The 17,749-nt window shown below is 36.9% G+C and overlaps 1 protein-coding gene across 12 annotated transcripts in view; it reads right to left on the bottom strand.

Moving 5' to 3' along the window:
* Positions 1-361: 361 nt before the first annotated feature.
* EYA1 (EYA transcriptional coactivator and phosphatase 1) overlaps positions 362-17,749 on the bottom strand; it is a 303,123-nt gene continuing 285,735 nt past the window's right edge. For 6 of the 12 annotated variants that reach the window (XM_033126635.1, XM_033126642.1, XM_033126643.1 and 3 more), the window contains one exon: positions 362-2,352. In XM_033126635.1, the coding sequence (XP_032982526.1) occupies positions 2,272-2,352 (81 nt within the window). In that variant the 3' untranslated portion in view covers positions 362-2,271. The remainder of the gene's footprint in view (positions 2,353-17,749) is intronic. The other 6 variants (XM_033126640.1, XM_033126638.1, XM_033126639.1 and 3 more) reach the window with 1 other exon arrangement.

Genomic DNA, 17,749 nt, shown 5'->3' with positions numbered 1-17,749 from the left:
ACATGCTGTGGGCGTTCTTTATCGATAAAACTGCTTTTTATGGCTGTCCCTTGGGTACTTCAGTGGCAAATCTCGCTCTGCCATCCGAGATACTTAATGCTGAGTTCTGTTGGATAGTAGATAAATTTGAGCGAGGGTCCAGTTTATGTCGTTTCAGAGGAAGCAAAGAGCTTTTCCAGTCATCTGTTCTTACAGTGATCAAAGAGACAGCGGTTACACTTCCACATTAATTAGTTTCCTCAAGGACTGATAAAGCCATCACTATGCATGCTTTATGGATTCGGAGCATTCTAATGCAGCCAGGGCCCTGCTATGTCTTATCACCAAGAGATAAAGAAGAAAATACTGCCATTCAAGGAGCTTACAGTACTTCACAAATCAATTTTATTAATTTAAACACAAAATGAATGAAGAAAAATTCTGTACACAGTTGTGGGCACAACACACCTTTATACAGTAAGGCCAAGATAAACTTTGTCTTTTCAATTTGCAGAGTACAAAAACGTAAAATGAAAAGGCTGAAAAACTGTCAACTTCTGTTTGCTTCAAGCAAAAAAAAAAAAAAGCCATTGTTAAACAATTTGGAGAATTCACAACTGACTAATTCTAGCAGCAACATGAAAATTCAGAAAAGGATAGAGTAGCTCTTTAGCTACTTTGGGTCAAAGCTGGTTTCCCACCCCCCCCCCCCATATAATATTAAAGAAAATTCATCCAAAAAGTAATTTCATGACAATGGAAGGCTTTATAGATGAGAGAAAGAAACTAGTACCCAAACAGACCACTTCTGGAGAAAATTTGTATGGTACAACAAAGGTGACAATTTTTATTTCCCATATTTATGCTTGTCGTGTAATATGTAACATAAATGAAGAGTAACATTGTTTCCTTGGTGATGGTGACCGGGCTATGTCCACTGCCAGCAATGAACTTCCTTGGGAGGGTGGGGGAGAGTGGCAGAAAACAGGAAACGAATGTAGGGAGGAATGCAAAGGTTTGCTCATTTTCGGCTATGTGGTAATGTCCTCCTTTTTCTAAACAAGGAAATGCAGACACTAGAATCTGAGCACATGAAAACTTCGCTTTGCTAGTTTCCAATTCATGAACCATTTTATTAATAAAATACATCTATCTGCATTCTTTGTGGGAAAAGAAGCATTTGAATAATCATTTTTTTCCCCAAGTAGTTACATATAATACATTAGTGTTGAAGATGAAAAAGTGAGGTTGCAAGAGGACGTTTTTTCCAAATGACTTAAGATACTGTGTGTTCTTTCCCTAAAACCCTCCTAACAGCGTAAAAAAAAGAACTGATGGGGGGAGAAATCCTATTGACACTTGACATCCATGCTTTTGGTCTTGACAACATTATCTAAAAAACAACCCATTATCTACATATTTATACCCAGTATACTTGGATAAGGCACTGCACGTGAGTTCGTGCACAGACTGCCTCATACTTCACTATCCAGGCATGGCTACCTTTCAATATTTTCTACACAATATGTAAAAGAATCATCCATTATTACAAATTTACACCCCAAATTCTTTCTGTACATGATTGTCTCAGTGATGTACATATTACACGTTTAAATTAGACATACGTTAAACTACTTTGCAATGTGCTAAAAGTCAAAGTACTTGCTGTGTCATGAGGCGAAGGCCTTTCCTCGCTTATTTCGTACGTTCTTGTCTCTTCAATTATTTGATGCCAGAAAGTCTGTCTGAGTGAATGGGATGGTGCACTGGGATTATACCTCCATAAAGCTGTTTCTTTAACAAGTCTGTTCATAAATAAGTACCGATTACCCTGGGTAGGAGACACCGAAAAGTAAACCTTCTTTACAAGCAAATCCCCCTACTGGTATTCAGGAAACACACTTCAGGCTTTATTGTGCAATCAAGTTTGCTGTACTGCAGAAGATGGTTATGTCATCACATTGAAGATGCTAAAAAACCTTAAGCGTTCGCAGGTCCTTTCTTCACAGGTTTGAACCATGTAGTTAATGTGGCAGAGACACATTACACTGTGCTAGAACATTCTCATGGCTTGTTTTCATTGAATTCACAGTACTAGAGGCAACAGCTGTTCTGAAGAAATAGACGTGGTCCTTCATGTACCACAAGGGCAGAGGTGGAGACTGACGTCAGCTGAGCATCAGTATGTCGAGATCGGTAAGTCACGAGTCGGGCGCTGATGCGAGACTCAGGCCTGCAGGACGTGTCTCTGGTCACAGGGCAGCTGTGCGGTTTCAAAGTGCTATGAGGCGGTCACAGGTACTCCAGTTCCAAGGCATGGTGCAGGGCCATGAGGTCCGAGTGACTGGAGACCCTCCAGAAGGGCATGGCGTGCTGCGAAAGGAGACACACAGGTGAGGACAGAGCTCCCCAGCACATGCCCTGACCTTGCCTCTGAAACCCACTCAGGGCTGTGAAGACCTCCAGTTAAGGGCTTCCCATCACATCTGTTTAAAACAAAAACTCAAACCTAATCCTCCCCTAAGAATACCGGGCTGCATTTTAAAATGTAATCTGGAGTCTGTTTCTTTTAAGAAGGTGATGGGTAGTTTTTAAGTAGATTTACACTGTGACCTGCATGCCAACTCCAAACTTGAAATGAAACACAGTAGCGATGATGGCAACTTTGTCAAAAACAGTTGCCTTTGGAAGGGTGTATCCGGTGGGTTTTTAATGCCGGAAGTCTAAGCAGTTTTCCTCAGTTGGTAGTATTTTTACATTTTTCAGAACTTAAGCTACTTCTCGCATGAGTAAAATTGTTTTCATTTATTTCCATCAGGCATTCTTATGCATTGACCTTAAAGTGGCTTTACCATCTGGGACAATTTTAAGTGAACATCTAAGGTGTTTCATTGTTTGTTTTGTTTTTGTAGTTGTTTAATCAATCTAAAAATTTCGTTTTCAATGATGGAAATGTTTACGAAACACTTGAATTAACCAGAGGTTGCTTCAATCGTTTAGGATGGAAACATGATTATAAACTTGAATTGCTCAAAAGCACTTATGCATCAGCAAAATCTTTAAGAGAAAGATAATTATTGTCTTTCCGAGGACAAAATTCTATTTAGCTCTTAGAAAAACAGTTGGGTTTTTATTGCCCCAAAATAATGTTAGAGACCTGAGTATAATTTGCAATTATAGTGGAAGGAATTTTTTAAAAATTCAGACTAATAGAATTTGGCATGGAAGCAGCGAGTGGAACTGAGGGGTTTTGGGGGGATTATCTATAGGTAACAGTGGAAACTACTCACTATTTTGCTGTCGATCACTTCTGTGTTATATTCTGGGAATGCAAACTGTGAAGTTACTTATTAACAGTGTCTCTGTCTTAATCTGCTAAAGCATAGACCATCGTCTAATATCAATTGTAGACCTTTCTGGACTCTGTATCTTTGTTATCCTTCGATAACTAAATAGTCCAGGACCGAGTACTAGAAATCTGTTTTCAAATTTTTAGGATGAGCCACTTGGCAACCTTAGACTCTTAAAAAACAGACTGCACTATTTTGCATTCATCCATTCAGTAATGAAGTTTTTAACTTGGCAGAGGCTGTAGCAGACACCCCTGGCCCACCCTGACAGTCAACTTACACGTGAGTAGTGGAAATGTACAGTAACCACGAACATTCACCTGTGTTCTAATAGCAGGGGCCAATTCCCTTTCCTGGGGAAACCACTGATAAGAGGAGATAATAGCTGAGCTAGGTATGAAAGAAGAGCGCTGGAGTGGATGTTTGTGTTGCGGACAGGGGATAAAGAAGAAAGTCATTGTTAGGAAACTGGCCGTGTGTGAGAGAACTATATGGTCAGTGACATGGCTGGCTGCAGGAGCCAAATGAGGCAGTGTCTGGTAAAACCTATAAAAGGTTTCTCAATGAGAGTTATGATTTATGGACTATTGTGTCAGGCACTGTCCTAAGCCCTTTACTGAGATAGAATAGGCATTATTCTCACTAGTTCACTGAAGAAAAAACTGAGGGTTAGAGAAGGAGCAGAGAGGTTATAATAATAGCTGGTAAGGAGTAAATGCAAGATCCCCAGCTGGTCTGGTCTGTAGCTGAAGCCCATTACTGGGACGTCTCCTAATTGGCCTTTTTTGTCCAGCACTATCAATTACCAGCACAGCTCCAAGTACGCACAACTCCCTTCCATGCTCTGTTTGGTAAGGGACACTAAAAAATGTGAGTGACTAGGATACATACATACATTGGATTTGAAAAATGTTGGATCGATTACAGTACAGAAAGCTTTCCTTCTTTTTGTAGAATAGAAATCCATGAATTGTAAAACATAGAGCTGTATAAAGAGATACAAATCACTTCACATCCTGCTACCCAGATAACCTCCATACATATTTTTCCACATTTCATATATGTACACACTCATCTTTGACATTACGGCTATGTAGTACAGGCATACCTCGTTTATGGTGCTTCATTACACCTCACAGATGTTGCATTTTGTACAAATGGAAGACAAAACCCTCCACCAGCAAAAAGATTGCCAGTACTATATTGTGGTGGTTGGGAATCGAACCCGCATCTTCTCTGTGGTATGCCAGTATATGCCACTCAGCATCCTGTTCCTTAATCACAAGCCCACGTTTTCAACTGCACACAGTGTTGTTTTTCTATCTAAGCATCTACTTGGCATCTTCTAATATCCCTTTATTGCTAATTAACTTCAGTTTTTAACTTTTGTGTTTAATTTTCTCTAATTTCCCAGTGAGTCACTGCCCCCAATGACTGCTTCTCATGTACAACCGAGTAAAAGAGGGTGTAGAGAGCAGTTCTATGGCTCTTCTGTACTGTTATTTTAGGATGGAACAGACTATGCTACAGGTCTTTTGGATAGCCATCTAGAAACTTTCAGGCCATCTTCATAAATATATAGAAAAGTACTAGGGAGAAGTGGAATGCTTTCTTCAGAGTAGTCTAAGTCAGATTCTCTCCATGCGGAGTATCTGACGTTGAATGTTTCCCACAGACAACACTACAACACTGAAAGCTCTTGGTGCACTCAGCAGCATGTACTGTAGAAAATCCAGCTCATGCTTTGGTCCATGATTAATGTATAAAGTCAGCATTTAATTCCGCAGTAAACTTCGGACCTGTGCCAGGGCTGCATGTCTTACCTTTATAGGTAGAGGAGCTGATGTCAGCCTAGAGAGGATTTAAGTTCAACTGTTTTAGACCACACTCAAAACATGTAATGGAAGGTGAGATTATCCATCAAGATCCCCGAATCGCCTTGTTTACTGCCACTGAAATACGGATGGCTTTAGTCTTCCTAAATTCAGTATTAATAAGAACCACATGGCCGAGCAGCCTCTGAAGTGAGTTCAAAGGATGAAATATGCCTGTGGTATATTACAGAGAACTCATCACCATGCAGTGATGATGGGGTCATTCATTTGAGCAAAAGTGTAAAATGTTCGAGAACGATAACTGGCAAACCTTAGGTGCACGTGAAAGAGAACAAACAGGCGGTTTCTGGGGACACTCCCCCACAAGGACAGCAACTCCGTCCTCCGCATTATTTCCTAACATGAAGGGTAATGAATGGTCCCTGCTACAATCAGCAGTTCCAAGCTCACAAGAATCAGTGTCTTCTTCTCTAAGAAATGTACACTTACTATGAAGTGACTGATGACAAGAAGACTGAGTCTAGGGGAGAGTATAGAGGACTGAAGCTCATGTTGACCAATAATTAGAATTAATATCGCGAGATGATGTTTTCCCCAATAGGTACACATGGATGGGAAGATGTTACGGACCTCCAAGAGCTTCCCAGGATAAGTGGGTACGAGGTAAATGATTTTTTTCTGCATTAGTGTTTAGCCTGAAACACATATTTCTTACATGAAATCAGAGAGTTGGTGGCAAGAGAGGAAAAGCACGTGCTAGAATGAAGAGACAGTGTTATGCTCTTAAACCTAATGTTGGTTATGTGACTTTAAATTATGACATAGCCTCCTTGGAGCTCAACGTAGTTATCTGTAAAATGGGGTTTAGGGGAAATAACTTAGGGTTGCCTCTAGGTGTAATAAAATCTATGAATTTATTATAAAATAGTATAAAATAGTCTATATAGTCTATACTCTATTACCTATATAAGCACTATAGCTACAGATTTTTAATATATAATACATTCATGATATATGCCCTCACGGACAGAACGAGCAGGCAAGATACATCTGCTAAAACTGTTTCCTTATAACGTAAGGCAGTGCGGGATTAAGAATCAAAATGACCTAGCCAGAGCAATCAGGCAAAAAATGAAATGCATCAGAACTGGAAAAGAAGCAAAACTGTCTATTTTTGGTGACATGATCTTATATAGAGAGAATCCTAATAAATCAATAAATTCAGTAAAGTTGCAGGATACAAAATTAACATAGAAAAATCAGAAGCATTTCTACAAATTATCTGAAAAAGAAATTAAAATATGATGCTATTTACATCAAAAACAATAGTTGGGAATAAATTTAACCAAGGAAGTGAAAGATCCTTACACTGAAAACTATAAGACATTGATAAATCAAAGACACAAATAAATGGAAAGGTCTCCTGTGATCATGGATTAGAAGAATTAATATTGTTAAAATTTTGACTCTACCCAAATCCATCTGTAGAGTCAATGCAATCTCTATCAAGATTCCAAGGGCAGTTTTTTACAGAAGTAGAAAAAAATCCTAAAGTTTCTATGGTACCACAAAAGACCTGAATGGCCAAAGTAATCCTGAGAAAGAACGAAGTGGGAGGAATCACACTTCCTGATTTCAAGCTATATTAGAAAGCTATGGTAATCAAATCAGTATGATACTGGTATAAAAACAAACACAAAGACCAATGGAACAGAACTGAGAGCCCAGAAATAAGCCCATGCTTGTATGTTCAACTAATATTTGACAAGGGAGCCCAGAATACTCATTGGAGAAAATATCTTAAATAAATGGTGCTGGGGAAATTGGCATTTCACATGTAAAAGAATGAAGCTAGACATGTATCTTGCACCACTCACAAAAATTAACCTGAGATGGATAAGACGTAAAGATCAGAAATTGTAAATCTTCTAGAAGAAACATAAGAAAACAGTTCCTTGACATGGGTCTTTGGATGTGACACCTAAAGCACAAGCAACAAAATAAACAAGTGGGCTACATTAAGCTAAAAAAGCTTCTGCACTGCAAAAGAAATGATCAACAAAATGAAAACCTACAGAATGGGAAAAAAATATTTGCAAACTATACCTGATAAGGGGTTAATAGCCAAAATATATAAGGAACTCATAGGACTTGAAAGCAAAACAACAAACAATCCAATTACAAAATGGGCAGAGGACCTGAATAGTCATTTTTTCCCAAGGAAGACATACAGACGGCCAGCAGCTATGCTGGACAACACTCTTCATCAGGGAAATGCAAATCAAAGCCACAATGAGTTGCCTGTCACCTCATGCCTGTTAGAATGGCTGTCATCAGAAAGACAGGAGATAACAAATGCTGGTGAGGATGTGGAGAAAAGGAACGCTTATGTACTCCTGATGGAAATATAAATTGGTGCAGCCAATGGACGTTCCTCAAAAAATTAAAAATAAAACTAACATATGATCCAACAATTCCACTTCGGGGTATATATCCAAAGGAAATGAAAATAGTATGTGGAACAGATATCTGCACCCTTATGCTCTTAGCAGCATTTAAAATCCCCAAGACACAGGAACTCCCGGAGTGTTCATCGGCAGATGAATGGCTGAAGAAGTTGTGTTTAGGTATAAGGGAAAGGGCCGGGACTCCCAGTCAGGAGATGGTATGTGACAAGGCTTACAGGTGGAATGCACAGAGCATTTAGTGTGGAGGTGCTGGGGCTAGAAGGGGGTGTTCGTGATAAAGACTAATAGAAGGAGATGTTCCCAGGTAGACGCTTTTGAAATATCTAGCTAGGAAGGAGGAACGTTAAGCAATTTAGTGCGGCACTTAGGGAAGGATGGGTTGGAGGTGGCAGCAGAAAAACTAGGCAGAAGGACAGTGGAAAGGGAGTGGGTGCAAAGGATAGGAGACTTTGTGGAGAGAGAAGTCATGTGACTTGGTGATGGTTTGGAGGTAGAGAACAGCAAAGCAAATGTGAATGGGTGAACTGGTTTGTGAAAGCGGAAAGCATTTGCTGGTATTGACATGGGATGACCTGGGATATTCCATCTCTGCATGGAGATATTCCATCAGGCAACTAGAGCCCTGGGAATAAAAACACAGCTCACCAGAACATTAACAGAAATGATAGGTGCAATTATGATGTGTGTATGAATCGTTCATCAAGATTAGGTATCTCGTGAGAGAAGTAGGTACCAAGGCCTACACCTTGGGAAGGAGCACATGTTGGGGGTCATTAGAACAAAAATATCCCCTGAATCGTGGGGAAATGATGACACATTCTTTCTGATCCTCCTGCCCATACATTCAACTTTCCAAATTCCCTTAGGTCAGCTTTCCATGTCACTTTTCCTCCTCATCTGACATTTGGCATTTATCCCTTCTGGTTATACATAAAACCAACACCACCCAAAGCTGGGTGCATGGACACTCGCATGTAAGGGAAATGATGCTGAATTATTAAAAATCTATTAGTAAAATGTTTCAAAAACATAAGAGCACACAACCTTTGGCTCCGTATCGCATTTCTAGAAATTTAGATAACACTTGCCCATGAACAAACCACATACAGACCATTTACTGCCGACCTGTTTATAATAGTAAATGCTGGAAACCACCTAAATGTTCAGCCCGAGGGGACTCGTTAAATTATAGCACATCCACATAATGCATTACTGATACAACCATTTAAAAGAGCTAGACACACATGTACTGATGTGGAATAACTGCCAGGATGTCCTGTTAAGTGATGTTAAGTGAAAAAAAAGTGTATAGTTACCATTTGTGTAAAAAAATGAAGATATCTATGCTTTCCTATGCATACATTATCTAGAAAATTTGCATATGGAAGTACAAATACTTCCAAAATTGTAAATAAAGAGATCTCAGGAGATAGATTATTTTAAGAACTCAGCATGAAACTCCTTACACAGCATTGCTCTTTTTTTTATTTGTATATCTGCTTCTTCTCTAGGCCTAAGTGAGTTTTTTAAGCATAGAAGAAAATCTGATTCAAGACCTGGCATATATAGTATAGTAAACTTAAGTACTAAATGAATATAATGGCTTTAGAATAATAAAATTCACTATAATCAGTGATAGTAATTTCTCAAATAAAACTAAAAGAAAAACCTTAAAAGCTGCAAGAGAGAACGACTAGTTATGTACAAGAGAACACCCATGAAATTATGAGCTGAGTTTTCAGCAGAAATTGCAGGAAGAGAGTGGCATGATTTATTCAAACTGATGATGGGGAAAATCTGCATAAAAGAATACTGTACCTGGCAAGGTTATAATTCAGAATTGAAGGAGAGATAGTTTCTCAAATAAAACTAAAAGCTTTTCACCACTGAAATAGCATTATAGGAAATGTTAAAGAAACTTCTTTAAGCAGAAAACAAAAGGCCAAAACTAGAAATAAGAAATTAAATCTCACTAGTAAAGGCAAACATAATACTAGATCAATCACTTATAAAGCTAGTATGAAGGTTACAAGACAAAAGTGGTAAAACCATATATAGCAACAGTACTTGTTATGGGATATACACCCACAATGTAAAATATGACATTAAAAACATAAAATGTGAGGGAAGGGAAGGGAGTAAATATGTAGTGCTTTTTGAATGTGTTCAAACTTAAGTGACCATCAACTTAAAATGGACTGTTATGTACATAGATTGTTATCTATAAATCTCATGGTGACCACAAACCAAAAATCTACAATAGATACAAAAAAAATAAAAAGAAAGCATTAAAGAAACATTAAATCACAAGAGAAGACAGGCACAGAAAAAAAAAATTAAGAAAGTAGAAGTAAGTACATACCTATCAATAATTGCTTTACATATAAATGGACTAAATGCTCCAATCAAAAGACATAGGATGGATTTTAAAAATGGACTACATGCTCCAATCAGAAGACACAGACCCGTACATATGCTGCCTACAAGAGACTCATTTCATATTGAAAGACACACAGACGGAAAGTAAAGGGAAGGAAATAATATATAGAGTGCAAATGGAAACAAAAAGAAAGCTGGGAAAGCAATACTTCTAGCAAACAAAATTTAAAACAAAGACTGTAACGAGACAAAGGGCATTACATAATGATAAAGGGATCAATCGAAGAAGACGATATAACACTTCTAGACATCTATACACCCAACATAGAAGCACCTAAGTACATCCATAAATACTGACATAAGGGTGAGACTGACAGTATTGCAGTAACAGTAGGGGTCTGTGACATCCCACTTTCATCAATGGCTAGATCATTCCCACAGAAACTCAACAAGAAGACAGTGGCCTTAAATGACACATTACCAAAAAAGATGGACTGAAGAGATACAGAACACTCCATCCAAAACAGAATACATTCTTTTCAAGTACACATGGAACATTCTTCAGGATAAATCACATGTTAGGCCACAAAACAAGTTTCAAACATAAATTTAAGAAGACTGAAGTCATATCAAACATATTTCCGACCACAACAGCAGGAAACTAGAAATCAATTATAAGAAGAAAACTGGACAAACACAAACATGGGAGGCTAAACAACACATACTAAACAATCAATGTTCAATGAAGAAATCAAAGAGAAAAATTTTAAAATTACCTCAAGATAAATGAAAATAGAAACACAATGGTCTAAAGTCTATGGGATTCAGCAGAAGCAGTTCTAAGGGTAAGTTTATAGTGATACAGGCCTACCTCAAGAAAGAAGAAAAATCTCAAACAAAACAAACCGTATATCTAATGGAACTGGAAAAAGAAAACAAACAAAAGCCAAAGTTAGTAGATGGAAAGAAATAAAAATCAGAGTGGAAATAAATGAAACAGAGGAAAAAAAAAAAACGTAAAAATATCACAACTAAAAGCTGGTTCTTTGAAGTAATAAACAAAATTAATAAAACATTACCCAGACTCATCAAGGAAGAAAGCTCAAATAAAAGAGAAGTTACAATAGACACCACAGAAATACAAAGGATCATAAGAGAATACTATAAACAATTATATACCAACAAAGTGGACAATGTGGAAGAAATGGATAAATCCTAGGAACATACAACTTACCAAGATGAATTATGTAGAAATAGAAAATCTGAACAGACCTATTATCAGTAAACAAAAACTCCCAACAAACAAAAGTCCAGGACCAGATGGCTTCAAAGGAAAATTCTACGAAACACTTAAAGAAGAATTAATTAATACCTATCCTTCTCAAACTATTCCAAAAAATTAAAGAGGGAGGAACTCTTCCAAACTCATTCTATGAGGCCAGTATTACTCTGATACCAAAACCAGACACTACAAAGCAAGAAAATTACAAACCAATATCCCTGATGACCATAGATGCAAAAATTCTCTACAAAATATTAGCAAACTAAACTTGATATGTTAAAAGGCTCATACACCATGATCAGGTGGGATTTCTTGCAGGGATGCAAGGATGACTCAGTATCCACAAATCAATACGATACACCACATCAACAAAATAAAGGATAAAAATCATATGATCACCTCAATAGATGAAACAAAAAAAAGCATTTGAGAAAATTCAACATCCATTTATGATTAAAAACTCTCAACAAACTGGGTATAGAGGGAACATACCAAAGCATAATAAAGGGATCAGGAACAAGACAAAGATGCCCACTCTTGCCACTTTTATTCAACATAGTATTGGAAGTCCTAGCCACAGCAATCAGAGAAAAAAAAGATAAATGACACCAAATTGGAAAGAGGAAGTAAAACTGTTTAGATGACATGATACTACATATTGAAAACTTGACTCTACAAACAACTATTAGAACTAATAAATGAATTCAGTAAAGTCACAGGATACAAAATTAATATACAGAAATCTGTTGCATTTCTAAACATTAAAACAAACTATTAGAAATAGAAATCAAGAAAACAGTTCCATTTACGATTACATGAAAAAACATATCTAGGAATAAATTTAGCCAAGGAGATGAAAGACTTGTATTCTGAAAACTGTAAGCCACTAATGAAAGAAACTGAAGATGACAAACAAATTGAAGGACATACTGTGCTCACGGATTGGAAGAATTAACATCATTTCAATGTCCATACTGCTCAAAGCAATCTACGGATTCAATACAATCCCTATTAAAATACCAATGACATTTTTTCATAGAACTAGAACAAATAATCCTAAAATTTATATGGAACCACCAAAGATCCTGAGTAGCCAAAGCATTCTTGAGAAAGAACAGAGGTGGCGGTATCACACTGCCTGATACCAAAATATACTACAAGGTTATAGTATTGAAACAGTATGGTACTGGCATAAAAACAGACACATAAATTAATGGAACAGAATAGACAGCCCAGAAATAAATCCATTATTGCATGGTCAATTAATTTACAATAGAGGAAGCTAGAACATACAATGGGGAAAAGACATCTCTTCAATAAATGTTGGGAAAACTGGACAGCTACATTCAAAAAAATGGAACTGGGCCACTTTCTTACCCCATATACAAAAATAAACTCAAAATGGATTTAAGAATTAAATGTAAGACCAGAAACCATACTACTCCTAGAAGAAAACATACTAGAAAGCTTATGCACAGGGAAGGTAACCATCAACAAAACAAAATGACAACCCACTGAAAGAGAGAATATATTCACAAATGATTTATCTGACCAGGAGTTAATATCCAAAATATATAAAGAACTTACATAACTCAACATCAGGGGGGAAAAAACAAACAAACAAACCCAAGCAATCTGATTAAAAATGGGCAGAGGACCTGAATAGACAGTTTTCCAAGAAGACATATAGATGGCCAACAGACATGCGAAAAGATGATCAATGTCACTCGTCACTAGGGAAATGCAAATCAAAACCAGAATAAGGTATCATGTCACACCTGTCAGATTAGTTATTCGTTGTCTTTTTGATAATAGCCAAACAACAAGCGTTGGCGAGGATGTGCATTGTTGGTGGGATTACAAACTGGTGCAGCCACTATGGAAAACAGTATGGAGGAACCGTCAGTTTTTTCTCTATGTCTCTGAGTTTATTTCTATTTTTTTTGCTTTTTTATTGTTCTTTAGATTCCACATGTAAAGTGAGGTCATATAGTATTTGTCTTTCTCAGTCTGACTTATTTCACTTAGCATAATATTCTCTAGGCCCATCCATGTTGCAAATGGTAAGATTTCCTTCTTTTTTTATGGCCAAGTAATACTCCATTGTATAAATGTACCACAGTTTCTTTATCCAGTCGTCTATTGATGGGCATTTTGGTTGTTTCCATATCTTGGCTATTGTGAATAGCACTGAAATAAACATACGGGTGCGTTTACTTTTTTGAATTAGTGTTTTGGATTTCTTTGGATAAATACCCAGGAGTGAAATTTCTAGGTCATAAGATAGTTCTATTTTTAGTTTTTTGAGGAAACTCCATACTGTTTTCCATAGATGCCTGGTCACTATGCTATACAGCTAAAGCTGAGGTAGAATAATATTGAATGTCAACTATAATTAAATATATATATTTAAATATATAAAAATATATTTACACACACACACAGGGTGACAAAAATGTGTACACATTTTAAGAAAGGAAAAATAAGTATTAAAATTATTCTGATGGTAACCACTTTGAGCACCTCTAGTAATTGCAGAAGTCAAACGTGACTTGTATTCATCTTTTGTTATCGGTATATATTGAGTATTACAATTTTAATAGTTTTTTTCCTTTCTTAAAATGTGTGTACAGTTTTTTGGCACCCTCTGTATATACAGTCACGGATGTAAAGTACAGCATAGGGAATATAGTCAATGGTATTGTAACAGCTATGTACAATGCCAGAGGGGTCGTAGATTTTGGGGGTGATTATCACTTTGTGAGGGGTGTAAATGTCTAATCATTATGTTGTTTTTGTATACCTGAAACTAATAATAAAAAATAAAAAAAAAATAAAAAAAAACCAGTATGGAGGTTCCTCAAAAACCTAAAATAGAACTACCATATGACCCAGCAATTCCCCTGGTGGGTGTCTGAAGAAAACAAAAAGAAAAAGTCACTGCAATAAAAAAAACCCCGGTATACAGGACTATGTGCTCATTCCCTAAGTACTCAATGAAAGTAATGGTTTTAAAATAATAAAATCCACTATACTCAGTATTAGTGATCCCCGTCTCATTGAAATAAAACTGAAAGCAAAAAATTGCATTAAATATGTTACCTTTTTTACAAAAGCACCTTATTTGTCTCCTGAATAAGCTTAGAATCAAGCATTAGATCCTCAGCTTCACCTCGGATTTTAGCAAGTTTTGTAGGACATTTAAAATGGACATTTTTTGGTGAAGCCTTTGTCATTATTTAGAATCACAGTTGCTTGCCATTTCCCCCCCACCCCCCGGTATTATTCACAAGAGATTTATTTTAAGGAGTTCCCTGAGAAGTAAATAAGTTTAGTTGTGGAGCTATAAAAAACAAGGCCAGTGGTATTCTAGAAATGAAAACTGTTTTCAGTGTGCAGGAGACCATTACTTAACATTTTGATTAAAAAAAAATCATATGCCTAATTATTTTCCCTCAAGGTATGTTGTACAGGGAAACAAAGAATTTTATGGTTAAAAAAAAAGGCATAGCAGATTTTGACAACAAAAGACACATGTCAAAGAAAGACATCCATAGATAGATGGCTTCCCTTATCTCTCTCTCGTCTTTCTAGGAACAGAGGTGCTCACAGAAGACTCTTGCAAGAGATCTTTATGGAATAATGTTCTTCTTTTAAATAAACAAAGGTATTTCTAACATTTTCTCTCTGAAGGGGTGTTTTTTAATGATAAAAATTATAGAATTAGATGAAATTGCTGAGGAAAATCCTGGGAACTATATTGGCAAAAAGAATAAGATGACAAACCAGACTTCAGTTGTCCAGAACAAAACAGGCAACTGGCAGAATAGTCACTGGTTTTCATTTCTGGGATTGGAAAAATAACAACAGCTACATACCTTTAGCAAAAGAACATTATTTAGGGAGATGAAAAACGTCTTCACAGGGAAAAGAGTGTTGTACTAGATTTTTACAAGGACATAGGAAATTAAGAGAGACAAGCTAAATGGTTAAAATCAGTTTTTAGAAGCAATGCAAAATGTTTTGATTTTGAAAAATATTTTCATGCTCAAGCTGGCAGAATTTCACTGGCTCACTATTAATTTTATTTAATAATCTAAAATGCTCATGAACTATAAATTATGTATCAGATATAATGTTCTATTTTTAAAATTTTAATCATAAATATAAAATGAGAGGACAGGGGATACTAAACAGCTATGTCTACTTCTTAAAAGGAAAGACATGAATATTGCACACTTTAATACTTTAAAAAGCATGAAAATTCCTTTTTGTAAATCATATTTAAGATGTGCAAATACCATTTATAATTTGAACGAATTTTGTGCTAACTCTCACAGACATAATTGGCTTACAGACTAGTTTGACCACACTTTCTAACTGTGTGAACTTGTCCACATTATTTACCTTCCTGTGCCTCTTTTTTCTCATCTGTAAATTGGGCCTAAGGATTCCTTCCTCATTGATTTACTGTGAGGTTTTAATGAGATAATGAGTAGGAAGTACCTAATAGAGGATCTGGGACATATCAAGGGCTTTATAATTGATAGTAATTCTTGTTCCTTACCATAATGATTATTAATGCACTTATAGCATGGATAAGCATCTATTTATTTCTTTAGCTTGAATTTTTATATGTAATTTTTAAACTGGGATACTGATGAATTTTAGTCTTTTCCCTAAGTTAAATAGTCAATATTCTCCACCTTTGTGTGGAACTCCACTTTAAAGATATTCATTATCTATTGTGACTCATTAGGTCTTTGTCCCTTTAATTATGCACAAAAGTACTGCAATTTTTAAATACTAGTTAACCTAAAAAGACGGCTAGAAAGAACATAAGAAATGGCCAGCTTGTCACTCTGGATGATTTGATGACATCTAAATCTTTTGTGAGATTGTTTAGGAATCTGAACCTTTGGATAAATCTGTACACTTTACATTCACACATACACAGTCGTTTAGCTCCCGGTCACAGTTTTGTCCGAGTTCCCACACTGGTAGGTTTCAAGGGGCAAGGAGTTTGTTCGTAATAGATACTACTTGAATCTTATCCCATACACATCCCAGGAAATCAAAACAAAAAGTTGAAGCTAGGAGTACTCAGTGAAGAAATTCAGACAGGATGTCCTTTGCCGGCAGCTGCCTACTTCTTTTTGGTGTAGGGTGTGTGTGCCCCAAGTAAAAACAACACACAAAGATAAATAGTGGGAACAATTTTACCTGTTCTTCAAAGAGCGCAACTACTCTTAGTTCTATGACTGCTTTCATTCTAACCTCAGACCACGAATTCCTTTACTTTTTCTGTGTTGTGTTCACCCATGCCAACCAAGCACCTAAGGACATACTGCTCAGACAGGTTTAGGAAGGGATGCACCCACAGAAACCTTGGAGGGGCCCAAAGAATTGCATGTGTTCCTTGCATTTTAAGTCACCACTTTCCTAAGCATCCTTCTGCCTACCACAAACTGAAAGGCTCCGTTTTGGCAATCTTCTCCTGAAACGAAAACTTTCTGGTGAATACTGGAGAGAGAAGGTCCAGTCTGGAAGGCCAACTCCCAACTTTCCAGGGTCGAGTTTTGGGTATTCTACATGTAGTCTGGGAAAGATTTCATCTTGTGAAGACAGCCCAAAGGGCTAGCATATATACCTAATGACGACGGTGGTTGGCCATTGGTGAAGTTGGAATGTCAGAACTAGTCCTTAAATGACAAATTCTGCTGAGCATCAAGGTCTACTGGATCTGAAGTGTGCGTGGGTGCCCACCAGTGGCGATCACACTTGGGGAGCATATAATCCTGGGCACACTGTGGATGTAAGAGTATAAGGGAAAAATCTATTATTTAAAGGACTGGGGTCAGCTTCTATGTTTTTATTGGAATTCAGAGGCACTGAAGGGGAATGATGTCAGCTTTAGACTCTATAACAAGGCTGACCACGTGTCCTGCTTAATGCTGCATTTATTCTGGTGACTTTTTGTGCTACTTCTGGTACATGCTAGAATATTCCAGAAAAACTGAATTGTTGCATCTTTTATGGAAATACACAGTAATTTCCATGAGTGTGTGGGTAAGGGAAGGGAAAACTGTTGATTAATCTCATAAAATATTTATAGAGTATGACTGTGTCATGAGTTAGGGAGTTGTAAAATACTTTGAAGACAGTGTCAAACAACAAACCAAAGCAAAAAAATATCCCTACCCAGCTCACACTTTCCTGCTGAAAACAGGCACGAATACAAATAATTGACTGCACATTTGATATGTGTCAGGCTCTGTTTTATGGATTTTACATATCTTAACTAAAGCTAATCCTTAAAATAGCCCAATGAGCGAGGTGCTAGCATTATCCCCACTTACAGATAAGGAACGAGAAAAAGGTAAGTAATTTGTTCAAAGTCACAGAACTGGTAAGCGGCGGGTCCGGCTCAAGAATCCAAGCTATTTACAACAACTT

Source organism: Rhinolophus ferrumequinum, chromosome 14 (assembly GCF_004115265.2).
Source record: "Rhinolophus ferrumequinum isolate MPI-CBG mRhiFer1 chromosome 14, mRhiFer1_v1.p, whole genome shotgun sequence".
NCBI lineage: Eukaryota > Metazoa > Chordata > Mammalia > Chiroptera > Rhinolophidae > Rhinolophus > Rhinolophus ferrumequinum.
This window is presented reverse-complemented; position numbering and strand designations above follow the sequence as displayed.